The 17,420-nt window shown below is 26.5% G+C and overlaps 1 protein-coding gene and 1 long non-coding RNA gene across 9 annotated transcripts in view; one reads left to right on the top strand and one right to left on the bottom strand.

Annotated features, from left to right (window-relative positions):
- Positions 1-8,281, top strand: part of LOC127285844 (zwei Ig domain protein zig-8-like) — a 44,555-nt gene extending 36,274 nt beyond the window's left edge. For both annotated transcript variants that reach the window (XM_051312056.1, XM_051312057.1), the window contains 4 exons: positions 2,941-3,151; positions 3,828-3,955; positions 6,874-7,042; positions 7,878-8,281. In XM_051312056.1, coding sequence (XP_051168013.1) covers positions 2,941-3,151; positions 3,828-3,955; positions 6,874-7,042; positions 7,878-7,981 — 612 coding nt within the window. In that variant the 3' untranslated portion in view covers positions 7,982-8,281. The remainder of the gene's footprint in view (positions 1-2,940; positions 3,152-3,827; positions 3,956-6,873; positions 7,043-7,877) is intronic.
- A 173-nt stretch (positions 8,282-8,454) lies between these two features.
- On the bottom strand, positions 8,455-13,642 carry LOC127285854 (uncharacterized). Of its 7 annotated transcripts, XR_007843646.1 has the most exons (5): positions 13,376-13,642; positions 12,756-12,976; positions 12,237-12,385; positions 9,251-9,330; positions 8,601-8,870 (listed from the first exon to the last, which is right to left on the bottom strand). It is a non-coding gene; the product is annotated as an uncharacterized LOC127285854 (long non-coding RNA). The 7 variants fall into 7 exon arrangements; XR_007843650.1 differs by lacking the exons at positions 8,601-8,870; positions 9,251-9,330 and adding an exon at positions 8,455-8,580; XR_007843648.1 differs by lacking the exons at positions 8,601-8,870; positions 9,251-9,330; positions 12,237-12,385 and adding exons at positions 8,457-8,500; positions 9,650-9,878.
- Between the last annotated feature and the right edge of the window lie 3,778 nt (positions 13,643-17,420).

Raw genomic sequence — 17,420 nt, forward strand, 5'->3', positions numbered from 1 at the left:
CAGAAATGTGAATATCTGTTGAATCGAATAATTCTATTCTAAATTGAATGTGTGTTTTCATCATAACTGTCGACCTGTAAATAAAAGGGTTGAATTTAATTGAAAGAGGAAACCATGTTTACTTATGAAATTCAAAGAAGACTAAACTGATACTAAAATCCTTTTAGAAAAAAATTTCACTGAAGAATTTATAATAACATGTACCAAATAATAATATATTTTTTTCTTTAAATTTAAAAAATTTTTAAATATTTATTTACATTATATAAATTCTGAATGTAATTAATATTTAATAATTAACTTTAATAAAAATTCCAACTATGCGAATTATTTTTGATATAGAGCTCATAGATAAAAATAACATAGTAACAAATCAGTTATTCTCTTGACTCGTGTATTCAATTTCTGAGCATGTAAATTAGTTATAAGCGTAACTGTACTTTGAATTTCAACGTTATTGGCATCCGGATTATGCTCGATTTTATGCAATTGTTAGAGAGAGAGAGAGAGAGAAATGAAGGAAATTGAAAAATGTGAGTTTCCTCCCGTCTCTCGAGAGTGCAAGTGCATATTTTTATAACGTCAGTGGGGAAAACATAAAGGAAGAAAAATTAAAAAGAGAACCAAAGCCTGGATGAATCATGAAAACCAAAAAAAGAATAATAAGTTTTTGTATTATTTATAACAAGCAATTATCCCTTGTTGTTTGTAATTCTAAAAAAAAGTGATGATAAAAAGAATTTTTCGAACAATATTCAAATATTTGATAAAAAAAAAAAATTCTTTTTAATATCCTTCACTGTATCATCAAAATGGCGTAAATGGGTCAAACGCGTTACACAAGCATTTCACTACAAATCCAATATCTATATATATATATAATGTAATAATATTTGTTAAAGGTTTTACTGATTTTAAATTTTAAATAAAATTTCCTCATGTTATTTAGAGAATCTCTCTTTGTTGAATTAAAACCTAATTACAGTTGATTGTAATATGATTTAATTGAATTACTGAAATTTCCAAAGTTATTTATTTTGTCTCTATGTTTCTGATCATTAAACAATTCGTGAAAATTCAATAAGTTTGTGGGTTTTCTGAATTTTAGAAAAACGAGTTTCATTTATTTAAATGATTAAAGAGGACACTGAATCACTTCCGCCTGAATCTCGACTTCTTTAATTATTTCCGTTTTTGTTTATATGTCAATATTATTGTTTAGTTGAAACGAGATATGAATTCTGTGTATGGAATTCTTTATATAGCAATAGAGGGAAACAAATCTTATTAAACATCGAGGGATAATAATTTCGAGGATTTTGATTTCAATTGACGTTTCTGCTTTTATACAGTTTCGTCAATGAATTGACTAAATTTTAATCTACAATTTATTCACTCATATCATTTATATGCGATTAATATTATTCAATTCTGCGCAATAATTCCCAAGATCATGAATTTGCAAAATATATGTGGATAACAATTTCAAATAATTCCATTCGATTTCCTTTAGGAATATCCCATAATACTGAAAGTATATATCACCTAAAATCATCATTTATTTCTAATTGGGATTTAATCATACTGATTCATGCTAAATTACAAAAGCTGATACAATGAAGAAAGTCAAATATTGATGTGGTGTCTCCGATTAAAGAAATTCCTTTGATGAATCTGAAAAATAATCAAATCATTAAAAAATCATAAAAGCTTTCCTTATAAGTCGTGAAAAATAATCCAAATGATCTCGTAGAATTAATACTGATACAATACATTTGCTATCATTAATCTCCCAATGGACAGACGTCTTTGACAAACCATGAGAATATTAAGAATGATTTATCGATGTACTGCTTCGTTCCCCTTCCATCAATTCCCAACACTTTGCACCGGTAGTATAATTAAACGTGCCTAGTTCCTACAACGTCTAATACATTTACTGCAAGGCATTTGGCATCACGTGCTCACCTTTAAGGTGTATTACATCAAAGTCACATGTAAGGAGGTCTAACGCCCATTTAACCACTTGGATTATGGAGATGATGTGACCAACGCAATGAACTGTATTCGGTAATGACCGTGAAATGAAACCTCTCAAGGTAGGATCGAAATTTCCTTGTCACACAAATTACATTTCAGTTGTAATCTGTTTGGTAATTTAGCTACACCTTTGATCATTGTTCGGCTTGCGTAAGCCATTACCTAATATGGCCTCTCTTGTCTTTGCATCAGGACATCTAAACTTGTGTTCTAGAATTTGTTCCGTCTCAAAAAATAGTGAAATAAATAAATAGAATCTATTTTTTCCGTTTCGGTGATTCAGTGATATTTCCTGTTTCATTTACAGAGCAGAAGGATCTGAGCTAAGGGTACAGGGAGAAGGAGGAATGGGATTTTAATAAATAGATAAATTATTACATTTATTGAGTACCAAGTATTCAAGAACACCAGGAAGACGAAAATGCTGTTTGTTTTGTTGATCCCTCATTCTCATTCTGGTGTTCGTCGAGTTAGTGTCATTCTCTTTTGATGAAATATTTCAAAAATTCAGACGAGGTGATAATCGTCGTCATCATTTAAATTCGGACGGTTAGTCCCAATTATTTAATTTTAGGGTCGTTTATAATATTAATAAGTATTGCAATGATTACTGTAAGGTAACAATAGAGTTCCCAAATAATGTTGAAGTTTTATGATTTTGTCTAAATCCTCTGGATAACAGCAGTTACCAGAGTTCCGGAGTTCTAATTGTCAAAGATTAATTTTAATTCTCGCCAAAAGTAGATTAGCAGGTTTGGTGGCAAATTCAGAACTAGATGAAGAAGATCATAATAACAAAGTGAAATTATTGGTATTTGCTCCTTAATTCCATTAGCACTTTGATTATTTAATTTAAAAATTACTTTCAACTTTTTAAATTTACCTAATTTTAATTTACAGGTGTCGTGGATAAGACATCGAGATATTCACTTACTAACTGTCGGTCGATACACATACACAAGCGATCAACGTTTCGAAGCCCTTCACTCACCACACTCCGAAGAATGGACATTGAGGATAAAATATCCTCAACGAAAAGACTCGGGAACTTACGAGTGCCAAATATCCACAACTCCTCCTATTGGTCATCCTGTTTATCTAACAGTAGTTGGTAAGATTCATTTTATTTTTCTAATCTCGAAATCTAAAAATAAGTTTTCTTCCAAAATAATTGGAAAATATTTTTTTTACAGTTGATTGAAGTATGAAATAATTCTAACTATATATTATAAATTCTTCATAAAGTCAATTTTGATATTCTCTATTTAAAAAAACAGTAACTAGTTTAGAAAAAACTTTATGCCTTCATTTACATAACAACGTATCATAACATTATAAACTCTTTATTGATCCAATAAAATTGTTTGTAGTGTACATTTGGAGCGGAATTGAATAAATTTGAATAATTTTGTGTACATTAGGTTCAATTTGGGAAATTACATGTGCCCAAGTTTTAACGTGTTTGCAGTACTGAAATGTGCAATCTGTTTTAAAATATCGGTTAAAAAAAAAACAATAAAAGTTAAAATCAAAAAGGAAATCACTGTAAGAATATTATTTTCATATATATATCTATTATAATAAATTTTTTAATGAAAGGAAATTCTAATGAATAAAAATTATAATATGAAATTATATATCAGGAATTTTTTTTCATTGTTTTAAAATTATCCTATCCGTATAGAGATAGGATAATGGAGAGAGTTTATTAAATTTTGGTAAATGAAATAAATGAAAACGAGGAAAGGGAATTATTTTATCTCTAGGGAATTTTAATGATGTTTTAGAACCAGTGACGATAATAGTAGGAGCTCCAGATCTTTTCGTCAACAAAGGAAGCACCATCAACCTAACCTGTCTCGTCAAATATGCCCCCGAGCCGCCTCCAATGATGGTTTGGAGTCATAATAGTGAGGTGAGTGCTACGCTCAGTCAAATGTCCTATTGTGATGTGTACCTGCGTTTCGGTCGCAAAACGTATTTCACTAGCACATCTATAAACTATTCATGTTCAATGCCCATTGCAATCAATTAACCTATCTCTAGACAATATTCGACACGTGATGCATATGTCACCTTGTGCAAGAAAGGTCACTTCAATTTTTTTTTTATTTATTTATCTCTTCTTTTTATTCGTATACCTCTTTTTTTTAGTATATTTACAGCTTTTATTTTCTGCTGCGTTTTTCTATTTCATTCAGCGGTTTTTTTTTAAGGATGGGTATACTGATTGGAGTATTGATTAGTTGATTTACTTTAACGAACGTTTCATTACGGATAAGAAGTGATCTAATGAACAATATGAACTTAATTGCATTATTTGTTGTAAATAGATTTTATTCTCCTAAACGATTTTTAATGTTCAACCATTTTATCCATTGGTTTTAGTAAGGTGGCACAAGGAAGGAAATTTTTGTAAACTAAGATACCCATTTGGATCGATTCTAGTAAAAGAGAAGAAAATTTAATTGAAAAAGCCTCAAAAGTTTATGAAGCCAAAAATCAGGGTTTAGAAAACCATGTAATTTTTTTTAATTAACCCCTTTTTAGGATGCTATGAAACTATACATTTAACGATAATTCAGTATTTAGTAGAACAAAATCAAAATTAGAAAACAGATTTTTAGGCATTTGATTAAATTTTTAAATGAACACTGAATGATGAATTAAAAATTAAATTTCCTGTATTTGAGTCACTTTAGTGTAAAGTTTTAATGTCAAGTGATAAAATTTGTGTCTCATCAAATGGAGTAACTGTAATTAGTATTCAAACCTTCGCGATCATTAAAATTCAATGTGTCTAACAGCGTCAAAATAAAATCGTAAAATTCAACAGAAAATACATCTGGAACTTGAATAAAGTGTCTATCAGTGGTGACAATATTTGATGTAATCTTAATACTATTTTTAACGGATATCTAGATATCTAGGAAAGTGAACACTTTGTATAAAGAGGAAATGACTGTTTAACGAACATCAACTCCGATATCATGCATATAATCTGAAAGTATAGTAGTAAAATAGTACTATAAAATTTACAGCAGTAAAATTTGTAATCAGAAACTTCTATTAATTTGGAAAAAAAACAAGAACACAACCATCTGAATTGAATTTTGTAATCCAAATCTATTAAAAACAGTGGAAAACACGTTTCCTTAGCTGCCCCAAAAAAATCACATTTGGATATAAAGAGTCTAAGAATAAATAAACCAGATGAATTGTTTTCTATTTAATCTGTTCTGAACGTAAACAGCTAGACGGGTTTCACTAGGTTTCGAAACAATAGACATGAACATTAACCAAGTCTAAGGAACACGTGACAAGTTATCAAGACTGTTGCAAAAGAGCTTTCAATCATCGGGTCTGACGTAAATGAGAAGTCAGCTCAGCGAAACAGATATAGAGCTAATTTTAACAAAACCCAGTCTCAGAAACGTTAAATCTTAATAACTGTGTAGACAATCGTTTCAAAAATCACCGAAAAGGAATTCTTCCTTGGGAAGAGGCAACTTATTTATAAATTACAAATGAAATATTTATCTTATAAGAAATTTACTATTATATTTAATTTTTTGGCTAACAATTGGTTTACTGTATTTAATGGAATTTTAAGGCTGCAAGAAAAAAACGTCTAGATTGCTCAATTTGATAATCATATCAAACATCTTTGATAACAACATCTTTGAGGAGTTTGGTGAGAGGGAGGCTTGGGAGTCTCTAAGTCTTGAAACACTACAAAAATTTAAAACACGTTGGTTAAATTTATATGAAAGTCACCTTAAACAAGAAGACTTTCGGAGGGCGCAATCCTCCTCCTCACTACTCCTCTATCCTTACCTTGAAATGAAAAACGAGCCGCATTTTTTGAAAAACAAAAGAATTCCTTTTGATGACTACAGATTGTTTATTCAACTTAAATTATTGAACAAATATCAACCGAGACTTGTATGGATGAAAAAATCTTATTGTTTTAAAAGAAATGATTACTGCAATTTATGTATGGTGACTTTAAACGAAAAGAATTATATTTTGCATATTTTAATAGAATGTAGGGAACTAATAGAAAAACGAAAACATTTTATAAAAAATACTGACTAACCAGTCATTAGGAGGCTTTCCACGCTTCGATTTATACCCATTTCTCATTGATTATATTTATTTTTTATTATTGTTAATTTGCAGCAAACTCGTCATGCAAAATTTGTAAGTTTGCTATGAAAACTTGCTGAAAAAGTGTTGAGAATTTATAAGCAATGAAGATAAAATAGAATTTATGATTATCTGCTATCGGAGTTTAGAAACTTATCATCTATGTGTTAAAATTGTAGCTTCTGGCTATACGCTCCAGGGTGTCAAATACATCAATGCAGATGAAATGTCCCAGTTGATATATTTTCCTCCACGTTTGAAATTTTACGATCATCATTTAGAGATAAATTTTATAAGTAGGCCTAATCATGAAATAATTTTGATTGACTACCTCGAATATCCTGAATATTAATTACGGAATTAAATAGCTAATACTGAATCTTATTTATTATTAACGGAATTAATTATTAATGGAAAACCTAAATTCAACTAATGCTTCCTGAATTACAAATCACAATTTTCTTTTTTATTTATATATTTTTAATGATTAAACTGATTCTCTTCTTTTTTTTTGGTAATAAAAAATAATTGCACTCGCAAAGTTATAAATGCACTTACAAACGCGAATTATGTGAATAATAAACGTAGAAGAAAATTATGGTGAAAATTAATCTACATGTTTGTGTAATGGTCTAGAAAAACAGAAAGTAAAAAATATTATGTAACATAATTCATCGGTTGCAGGAAATAAATTTTGACTCACCGCGCGGTGGCATCAGCCTCGTTACGGAAAAAGGACCTGAAACAACGAGTCGCCTGATGATTCAGAAAGCTATGCCAAGTGACTCGGGCAAATATACTTGCGGGCCAAGCAACGCCAATCCCAGCACCATTAGGGTCCACGTTGTAAATGGTAATATTCTTTTTATATAATTTATTTTTTTAAACTTACAATTTTATTTTTATAATTATATATTGCTTTAGTTAAAATTAAAAATCTATGTATATCTAAAGTATAAATAGTTAAAGAAATAAAAAAAAATGGTTATTATGATTGGAAAAAAAGTCGAAACGAGATGTTAAGTAACAAGCTAAGGACAGGGTATCGTAGTATTTTTAAATTGTACAAAAAAGTTTATATATGACTTAAAGAAAAGAACAATTTATCTACGTCAGTGGTTAAATGTCATTTATTTCCGGTCATCTGCGACACTTTTTTTTCTATTTTCCTTTTCTTCAATTTTTCAAGTCGTCTACTTTAAAAATCTATTATCCTGAAGGACATCCACATCCTTTAGTCGTGTTGAACTTGCTTAACTTACTAAGAAACTCAGAAAAGAACAGTAATGGAATGATCGATCGTTTACGAATAACAATGTAAATGTCCAATGAAGCAAACAAGGAAGTATAGCGGTCTTGAAAATCAACTTTTCTTTCTTCTTCTCTCTTTTTACAATATATATATATATATATTTTTTTTTTTCCCTACATAATGTACTCCATTATTCATAGGTTGTAGTTTCACATTATATTTCTTTTTTAATATCCACCACTAAATCATCTTTTTTATATTTTTTCTCCCAAGGAAAGGATGAAAGTTACACAATTTTAATTTAAAATAATTATATATAGGAAAAAATATTTTGGAAATTTTTTTTGATATTAAAATTTTCTGCAAAGTTAATTATATCATCATTTTTGTTAGATACAAGTAAATTTATGAATAAGGAATTAAAATATGTTTTCAGAGGAACATCCAGCTGCAATGCATCACGGTGAAGGGAGAACTTCTTACCATAGGGAAAATCCAATGTGTTTTATAATCTTGATAATTACTATAATGTTTATATGAAATCATAATTAAATCCAATTCTTAAATTAATTAAAGTCGATCATCAATGATCGAAATCACCTATAACGACAGTTGATATATTTACGAATTAAAACAAGACAAGTGTGCAGGGTATAGCAGTTTTATCGACAGCAACGTTCACGTAGCTCTGACCAAAAACAAAAATTCAAATATATCAACGCGTGGTCGGTGAGTGTGTAGTATTTTGTTAAATGATATCATTCATTATTGGTCAAAATCGAGAATTGTAAATAAATTTATTGTATGTACATATCAATAAAACAGATTGTCTTAAAAAAATTGTAATCATATTTTTTTATATATTTTTCTGTTATTAACCAGTACTGCCGAATTAAAAATGACGTTGTGACTTACTATTTATTTATAACCAGACCGGCCTTGCGCTTGTGCACGCGTGTTAATTTTTTCTAATTTAATAACATAAAATTTTCAACGAATCATAAAATCTTCTATTATATTAAGTTAACAAATTTCGAAAAACGACACCGACCCCGTGACCTCGACACCGTCCTTGAAAAATCTATTTTCAATTATTTTCAAATAAATCAAAATACTTTGCATATATGCTGTTAGAAAATCTTACAAACTTTTTTTATGTAACATCTTTTTTCAATTTTAACCCGAAAAAGGGTTATTTTGCAATTTTTTTAGAATTTTTTGATTTTTTCAATTTTTTATTATTATTTTTTATTATTTATTGTTGTTTTTTCAATTTTTAGTTAGTAACCTATAATATTGTGTCTAATTTTAAGTTTCATTAAAATCAAATGTTTTTAACTTAATAATTTTAACATTTCTTAATTTAAAACGAAACATCTTCTATTATATTAAGTTAACAAATTTCGAAAAACGACACCGACCCCGTGACCTCGACAACGTCCTTGAAAAATCTATTTGCAATTATTTTCAAATAAATCAAAATACTTTGCATATATGCTGTTAGAAAATCTTACAAACTATTTTTATGTAACATCTTTTTTCAATTTTAACCCGAAAAAGGGTTATTTTTCAATTTTTTAAGAATTTTTTGATTTTTTCAATTTTTTATTATTATTTTTTATTTTTTATTGTTGTTTTTTTAATTTTTAGTTAGTAACCTTTAATATTGTGTCTAATTTTAAGTGTCATTAAAATCAAATGTTTTTAGCTTAATAATTTTAACATTTCTTAATTTAAAACGAAACATCTTCTATTATCTTCTATTATATTAAGTTAACAAATTTCGAAAAACGACACCGACCCCGTGACCTCGACACCGTCCTTGAAAAATCTATTTTCAATTATTTTCAAATAAATCAAAATACTTTGCATATATGCTGTTAGAAAATCTTACAAACTTTTATTATGTAACATCTTTTTTCAATTTTAACCCGAAAAAGGGTTATTTTTCAATTTTAACCCGAAAAAGGGTTATTTTGCAATTTTTTTAGAATTTTTTGATTTTTTAAATTTTTTATTATTATTTTTTATTATTTATTGTTGTTTTTTCAATTTTTAGTTAGTAACCTATAATATTGTGTCTAATTTTAAGTGTCATTAAAATCAAATGTCTTTAACTTAATAATTTTAACATTTCTTAATTTAAAACGAAACATCTTCTATTATATTAAGTTAACAAATTTCGAAAAACGACACCGACCCCATGACCTCGACACCGTCCTTGAAAAATCTATTTTCAATTATTTTCAAATAAATCAAAATACTTTGCATATATGCTGTTAGAAAATCTTACAAACTATTTTTATGTAACATCTTTTTTCAATTTTAACCCGAAAAAGGGTTATTTTGCAATTTTTTAAGAATTTTTTGATTTTTTCAATTTTTTATTATTATTTTTTATTATTTATTGTTGTTTTTTCAATTTTTAGTTAGTAACCTATAATATTGTGTCTAACTTTAAGTGTCATTAAAATCAAATGTTTTTAACTTAATAATTTTAACGTTTCTTAATTTAAAACGAAACATCTTCTATTATATTAAGTTAACAAATTTCGAAAAACGACACCGACCCCGTGACCTCGACACCGTCCTTGAAAAATCTATTTTCAATTATTTTCAAATAAATCAATATACTTTGCATATATGCTGTTAGAAAATCTTACAAACTTTTTTTATGTAACATCTTTTTTCAATTTTAACCCGAAAAAGGGTTATTTTTCAATTTTTACCCGAAAAAGGGTTATTTTGCAATTTTTTAAGAATTTTTTGATTTTTTCAATTTTTTATTATTATTTTGCTTCCTCGTGGAGGAAGCTATGTAGTCCTTTCGTTTATAAACTTTTTAAAAATGGTGAAAACAAATTTTCCTCTATATAGAAACATGTTATATGAGATCCTGATCAATTGTCCGGATGTATGTATGTGTGTGTGTATGTGTGTGTGTGTGTGTGTGTGTGTATGTGTGTGTGGATCGTTTTTGTGAACACGATATCTTTAACAGGTTTTAATGGATTTGGATAAAATTTGGTAGGCTTATTTAACACATTAATCTCTAAGAAATAACGAGAGGATTTTTAAAAATACCCCAAAAAAAAAATTTTATCGTCTTTTTTCCAAAAATTTTTTTTTAATTGAAAAAATTTTTAAATCGAAAAATTTAAGGTAATATATAATATAATCGTCTTCTTTATGTCAAGATGAATCGATTGATATATATAAAGTATAGATTTGATTGAAATTTAAACAATTAAAGAAAGTTAAAAAATCAAAAATTCTCATTTTAGCTAAAAAATGATGTGTTTATTTAAATTCATGTTTATATATGAAATAATTTTATTCCCTGCATTGAAACGAATTGGTTGGTATATATAAAGTATAGATTTGATTTAAAATTTGAGAATTAATAAAAATTGAAAAATCGAAAATTCATATTTTAGCTAAAAAATTTTGTGTTTTTTTTAAATTCAAGTTGATGAATAAAATAATTGTATTCCTTGCATTAAAACGAATCGATTCGTATATATAAAGTTTATGTTACACTCAAAATTAATTAAAATTTTCTTTATTTTTCAAAAAATTTAATTAATTTAAAACATTTTTAACTCGAAATTTTTTAAATCAATCAATTGAATTGGACAAATTCATTGCTTCCTTCACGAGGAAGCGAATTTTTTGCTTCACACAATGAGGAAGCATAATGTTTATGAAATAAACATAAAGGACCCCCTCCTTGTTTTATTATTTATTGATGTTTTTTCAATTTTTAGTTAGTAACCTATAATATTGTGTCTAATTTTAAGTGTCATTATAATCAAATGTTTTTAACTTAATAATTTTAACATTTCTTAATTTAAAACGAAACATCTTCTATTATATTAAGTTAACAAATTTCGAAAAACGACACCGACCCCGTGACCTCGACACCGTCCTTGAAAAATCTATTTTCAATAATTTTCAAATAAATCAAAATACTTTGCATATATGCTGTTAGAAAATCTTACAAACTTTTATTATGTAACATCTTTTTTCAATTTTAACCCGAAAAAGGGTTATTTTTCAATTTTAACCCGAAAAAGGGTTATTTAGCAATTTTTTTAGAATTTTTTGATTTTTTAAATTTTGTTATTATTATTTTTTATTATTTATTGTTGTTTTTTCAATTTTTAGTTAGAAACCTATAATATTGTATCTCATTTTAAGTGTCATTAAAATCAAATGTTTTTAACTTAATAATTTTAACATTTCTTAATTTAAAACGAAACATCTTCTATTATATTAAGTTAACAAATTTCGAAAAACGACACCGACCCCGTGACCTCGACACCGTCCTTGAAAAATCTATTTTCAATTATTTTCAAATAAATCAAAATACTTTGCATATATGCTGTTAGAAAATCTTACAAACTTTTTTTATGTAACATCTTTTTTCAATTTTAACCCGAAAAAGGGTTATTTTTCAATTTTCACCCGAAAAAGGGTTATTTTGCAATTTTTTAAGAATTTTTTGATTTTTTCAATTTTTTATTATTATTTTTTATTATTTATTGTTGTTTTTTCAATTTTTAGTTAGTAATCTATAATATTGTGTCTAATTTTAAGTGTCATTAAAATCAAATGTTTTTAACTTAATAATTTTAACGTTTCTTAATTTAAAACGAAACATCTTCTATTATATTAAGTTAACAAATTTCGAAAAACGTCACCGACCCTGTGACCTCGACACCGTCCTTGAAAAATCTATTTTCAATTATTTTCAAATAAATCAAAATACTTTGCATATATGCTGTTAGAAAACCTTACAAACTATTTTTATGTAACATTTTTTTTCAATTTTAACCCGAAAAAGGGTTATTTTGCAATTTTTTAAGAATTTTTTGATTTTTTCAATTTTTTATTATTATTTTTTATTATTTATTGTTGTTTTTTCAATTTTTAGTTAGTAACCTATAAAATTGTGTCTAATTTTAAGTGTCATTAAAATCAAATGTTTTTAACTTAATAATTTTAACGTTTCTTAATTTAAAACGAAACATCTTCTATTATATTAAGTTAACAAATTTCGAAAAACGTCACCGACCCTGTGACCTCGACACCGTCCTTGAAAAATCTATTTTTAATTATTTTCAAATAAATCAAAATACTTTGCATATATGCTGTTAGAAAACCTTACAAACTATTTTTATGTAACATCTTTTTTCAATTTTAACCCGAAAAAGGGTTATTTAGCAACTTTTTTAGAATTTTTTGATTTTTTCAATTTTTTATTATTATTTTTTATTATTTATTGTTGTTTTTTCAATTTTTAGTTAGTAACCTATAATATTGTGTCTAATTTTAAGTGTCATTAAAATCAAATGTTTTTAACTTAATAATTTTAACATTTCTTAATTTAAAACGAAACATCTTCTATTATATTAAGTTAACAAATTTCGAAAAACGACACCGACCCCGTGACCTCGACACCGTCCTTGAAAAATCTATTTTCAATTATTTTCAAATAAATCAAAATACTTTGCATATATGCTGTTAGAAAATCTTACAAACTTTTTTTATGTAACATCTTTTTTCAATTTTAACCCGAAAAAGGGTTATTTTTCAATTTTCACCCGAAAAAGGGTTATTTTGCAATTTTTTAAGAATTTTTTGATTTTTTCAATTTTTTATTATTATTTTTTATTATTTATTGTTGTTTTTTCAATTTTTAGTTAGTAATCTATAATATTGTGTCTAATTTTAAGTGTCATTAAAATCAAATGTTTTTAACTTAATAATTTTAACGTTTCTTAATTTAAAACGAAACATCTTCTATTATATTAAGTTAACAAATTTCGAAAAACGTCACCGACCCTGTGACCTCGACACCGTCCTTGAAAAATCTATTTTCAATTATTTTCAAATAAATCAAAATACTTTGCATATATGCTGTTAGAAAACCTTACAAACTATTTTTATGTAACATCTTTTTTCAATTTTAACCCGAAAAAGGGTTATTTTGCAATTTTTTAAGAATTTTTTGATTTTTTCAATTTTTTATTATTATTTTTTATTATTTATTGTTGTTTTTTCAATTTTTAGTTAGTAACCTATAAAATTGTGTCTAATTTTAAGTGTCATTAAAATCAAATGTTTTTAACTTAATAATTTTAACGTTTCTTAATTTAAAACGAAACATCTTCTATTATATTAAGTTAACAAATTTCGAAAAACGTCACCGACCCTGTGACCTCGACACCGTCCTTGAAAAATCTATTTTTAATTATTTTCAAATAAATCAAAATACTTTGCATATATGCTGTTAGAAAACCTTACAAACTATTTTTATGTAACATCTTTTTTCAATTTTAACCCGAAAAAGGGTTATTTTGCAATTTTTTAAGAATTTTTTGATTTTTTCAATTTTTTATTATTATTTTTTATTATTTATTGTTGTTTTTTCAATTTTTAGTTAGTAACCTATAAAATTGTGTCTAATTTTAAGTGTCATTAAAATCAAATGTTTTTAACTTAATAATTTTAACGTTTCTTAATTTAAAACGAAACATCTTCTATTATATTAAGTTAACAAATTTCGAAAAACGTCACCGACCCTGTGACCTCGACACCGTCCTTGAAAAATCTATTTTCAATTATTTTCAAATAAATTAAAATACTTTGCATATATGCTGTTAGAAAATCTTACAAACTATTTTTTTTTATAAGTCCAAAAAAATTAGGGACTTAGAAAAATATTGATTTTTTTTATTTTTAATACTTAATTTTCATTTACAATAATGTAAAGTTATAATATGTTTTAACTTATTCATCGCATCCATTCTGCAATTATCGTAAGTTGTTTTATTTCTTATTAATTTTTAAATTAATTTTTTATAATTCATTTTCATATGAGTGATGTTATTAATAAATTATTATAATTTATTATATTATTTTCGTTATGTTACGCAGCCGTTACTACTCAGCGCAGCCAGTTTACAGTTTTTGTTATTACTTGATTATATTTTATATATTTTTTTCTTTTAAATGGTTTTTTAATCCTTTCTATGCGATATGATCAGTATAATAATAATTATAATATTTTTTTATGGCGCTGCCGTTACAGTTCAGCGCAGCCATTTCCAATTCAATGAATTAATTTATTTATAAAGTAGAGTTAGTAGATTTCTTCGTAGTCGAATTTTTTTAAAACATGTGTTAAATATTATTGTAATATTTCTTGGTAAACAATGTTTCTTACATAAATTTCTTTTTCATTGCCTATCTTTTTTTTATTCCTTTTTCGCTAAGTGTAATACTTGAATTTTTATATAATAATACTTTAAGATTATATTTTGAAGTTACTCTTGATAATGCAACATATAATTGTCACGGACTAAAAACATGTGAAGGAAGGTATATGCCTACTTTTTGGAAAGATTGGCCTTGAGATTTGTTGATTGTTAAAGCAAATCCAAGCCTTATTGGAAATTGCTTTCTTGACATTTGAAATGGTATTTCTTCGTTAGACGGTGACAATGTAATTCGTGGCAAAATTACAATCTCATTTTTATAATTTCCCGTTATTACTTGTGCATGAATAGAAAAACTGCCCATTTTAATAACTTTTAGTCTTGTTCCATTACAAAGACCTCTTTCTAAATTAATATTCCTTAAAAGTATCACAATTGCACCAATCTTTAATATTAATTTGTGAGGAGGAAGTCCATTTGGAGTTAAAATATTTAATACTTCAATTGGTATTAAGTTAGTTATTGTGTCACACTTTTCATCTTCTTCAGATGAATCTATACTTAAATATTCTCTAGGTTCACCTGTCATTCGTTTAACAACATCATTATTTAATTCAAATACATCATTATTCCGGAGAACTAGTAATATATGTAAAATCAAAGAAGAATCTCTTTATAACGGTTTACTATAGATAATAAAAATAAAAACCGATATTTTAAAAAGTATTTCGATTTATTACGAATATTTTTCTCAAAAATTTGCAAAATCTACATGTGTTTGTGGGACAATTTACATCAATATAATATAATATAATTTAAGATAAAAAAATTATATTATAATATAATATAATTAATATTGTTGTCATAATTATAATAAAAAAAATCTAATATTTAACAATTGTCATTTCATCCTTCAATGAAACTGATCAAAATTAAGATAAATTTTATACAATATTAATAAGATATTAATTTAAATCATAAATTATATATATAATATACATAAACTACATTAAGTAAACAACAATAAGTACAATTTTAACCGAGCGTGCGTTAGCGAGCGAGGAATACATCGCTAGTTTATTTATTAATTTTAAATGTATAATTTTGTATATGTACATAATTTTTGACAATATTTTATGTTTGTTGACTTCCAAGAAAAATTTGAGAGATTCCCAAGACCGAGTTCGTGAAAATGCAACATATAATTGACCATGATTAAATACATCTTTGCGTAGATCAAGTCATTAATCTCAAAAGTTTGCTTATCAAATTAGTAAACAGATGATTACAATTAACTATCACAATAACAAAGAAACAGAATACAATACATTTTTCTTGCCCAGTTCATAACTTCTTTAACACAAAAACTGAAATCACTGTAAAAATATGAAAAATTAAATTTAATAGTAAAATCACTGTAATTATTGATAATTAGTTACAAATGATCACTCAACTTTTTACCATAAAAAAATTATCATGTATACTGAAATCGTTATAACAATTAATTACAAACTAAAACTCTCAATTTTTACTCACCAAAAAAATTATCATGAATACTGAAAACACTGTAATCACTGACAATTAATTACAAACTATATTCTTCATATTTTCTCACTATAAAAAATTATCCTGAATACTGAAAACACTGTAATCACTTACAATTAATAACAAACTGACACAAAAATACACAACTTTTTCAGTATTGCTATCATGTAACTACCGTCACCAAATCCCCTCTGTCATGTTTATTCTATTTATTATTTAATTTATGCAGCAATTATTACTTCTTATTCAATCAATTATAGTAGAGGAGCCCATGATGCTAAATGGGGATTTACTCGAGCGTCGTCGGGTAAACTTTGCTTCTTGTTCAAATCACATTTGATCATCTTTTGCACCATTCATTCTTTTGGTCAGAATATTTAAAGCTATAATAATAATAATAATATGGACTTTGAAATTAAAAGAAAAATTCAAATTTTTATCAACAGGAAATTCCTAGTCCTTGGAAACTGATCGAGAATTAAGTTCACGAAACCGCAATTTGTTTGAAAATTGCAAATCGACTTTTCTGCGGCTTCTTTTCACTTGTTACTTTTATTGGTGCGCGGAAATTCCACAATTCAGAATCGCACTTTAGAGGGAAATTTCAGGAATTTTGTGGCAAACTTTTACGATTCGGTAGTTCGCTGGTCTCTCTCTCTCTTTCATTTTTTTTTCTCTCTCATGCTCCCAATACAGGTATTTCCAGGGGTAAAAAGACTCGACGTGGAATTCTTCTCTTTCGACACAGCAGTCGCTTGCATTTTCATGATCACCACGGCAAAAGTGTCTCGTTAAACTAAAAGACTCCTTTCGCAACTGTTGCGATTTTCCTTGAAAGACTGATAAAATCTAAAAAGATCTTTTTCTTTTCGAATATTTATATATAAGCAGCACATTGCGATGTTATCAATAATTTGAAATTTTATTGTTATGAAGTGTATATAATACGAAATTCTATAAAATTAAACTAAAAAATTTTTTTTTGTCTCCGTTAATGTGTTGCTAACAAATTGAAATCCTTGGCGTGTGAAAAAAAAAAATAAAAAACCAAAACGACACTCAAATAAAAATGGAGAAAAAAGCAATTTAAAATTAACAAGCTAAAAGGTTTCGTAATTGAATAGTTTATTTGGTTTGTACATTTGCTTCATTCTGAAAAGTGGTGGTTTGAATTACAAATTTCATTCGAAGAACAGTTTGGTGAAAAAAAT

This window comes from Leptopilina boulardi, unplaced genomic scaffold (genome assembly GCF_019393585.1).
Source record: "Leptopilina boulardi isolate dan_hultmark-lab unplaced genomic scaffold, ZJU_Lbou_2.1 LbouV2_341, whole genome shotgun sequence".
NCBI classification, from domain to species: Eukaryota; Metazoa; Arthropoda; class Insecta; order Hymenoptera; family Figitidae; genus Leptopilina; species Leptopilina boulardi.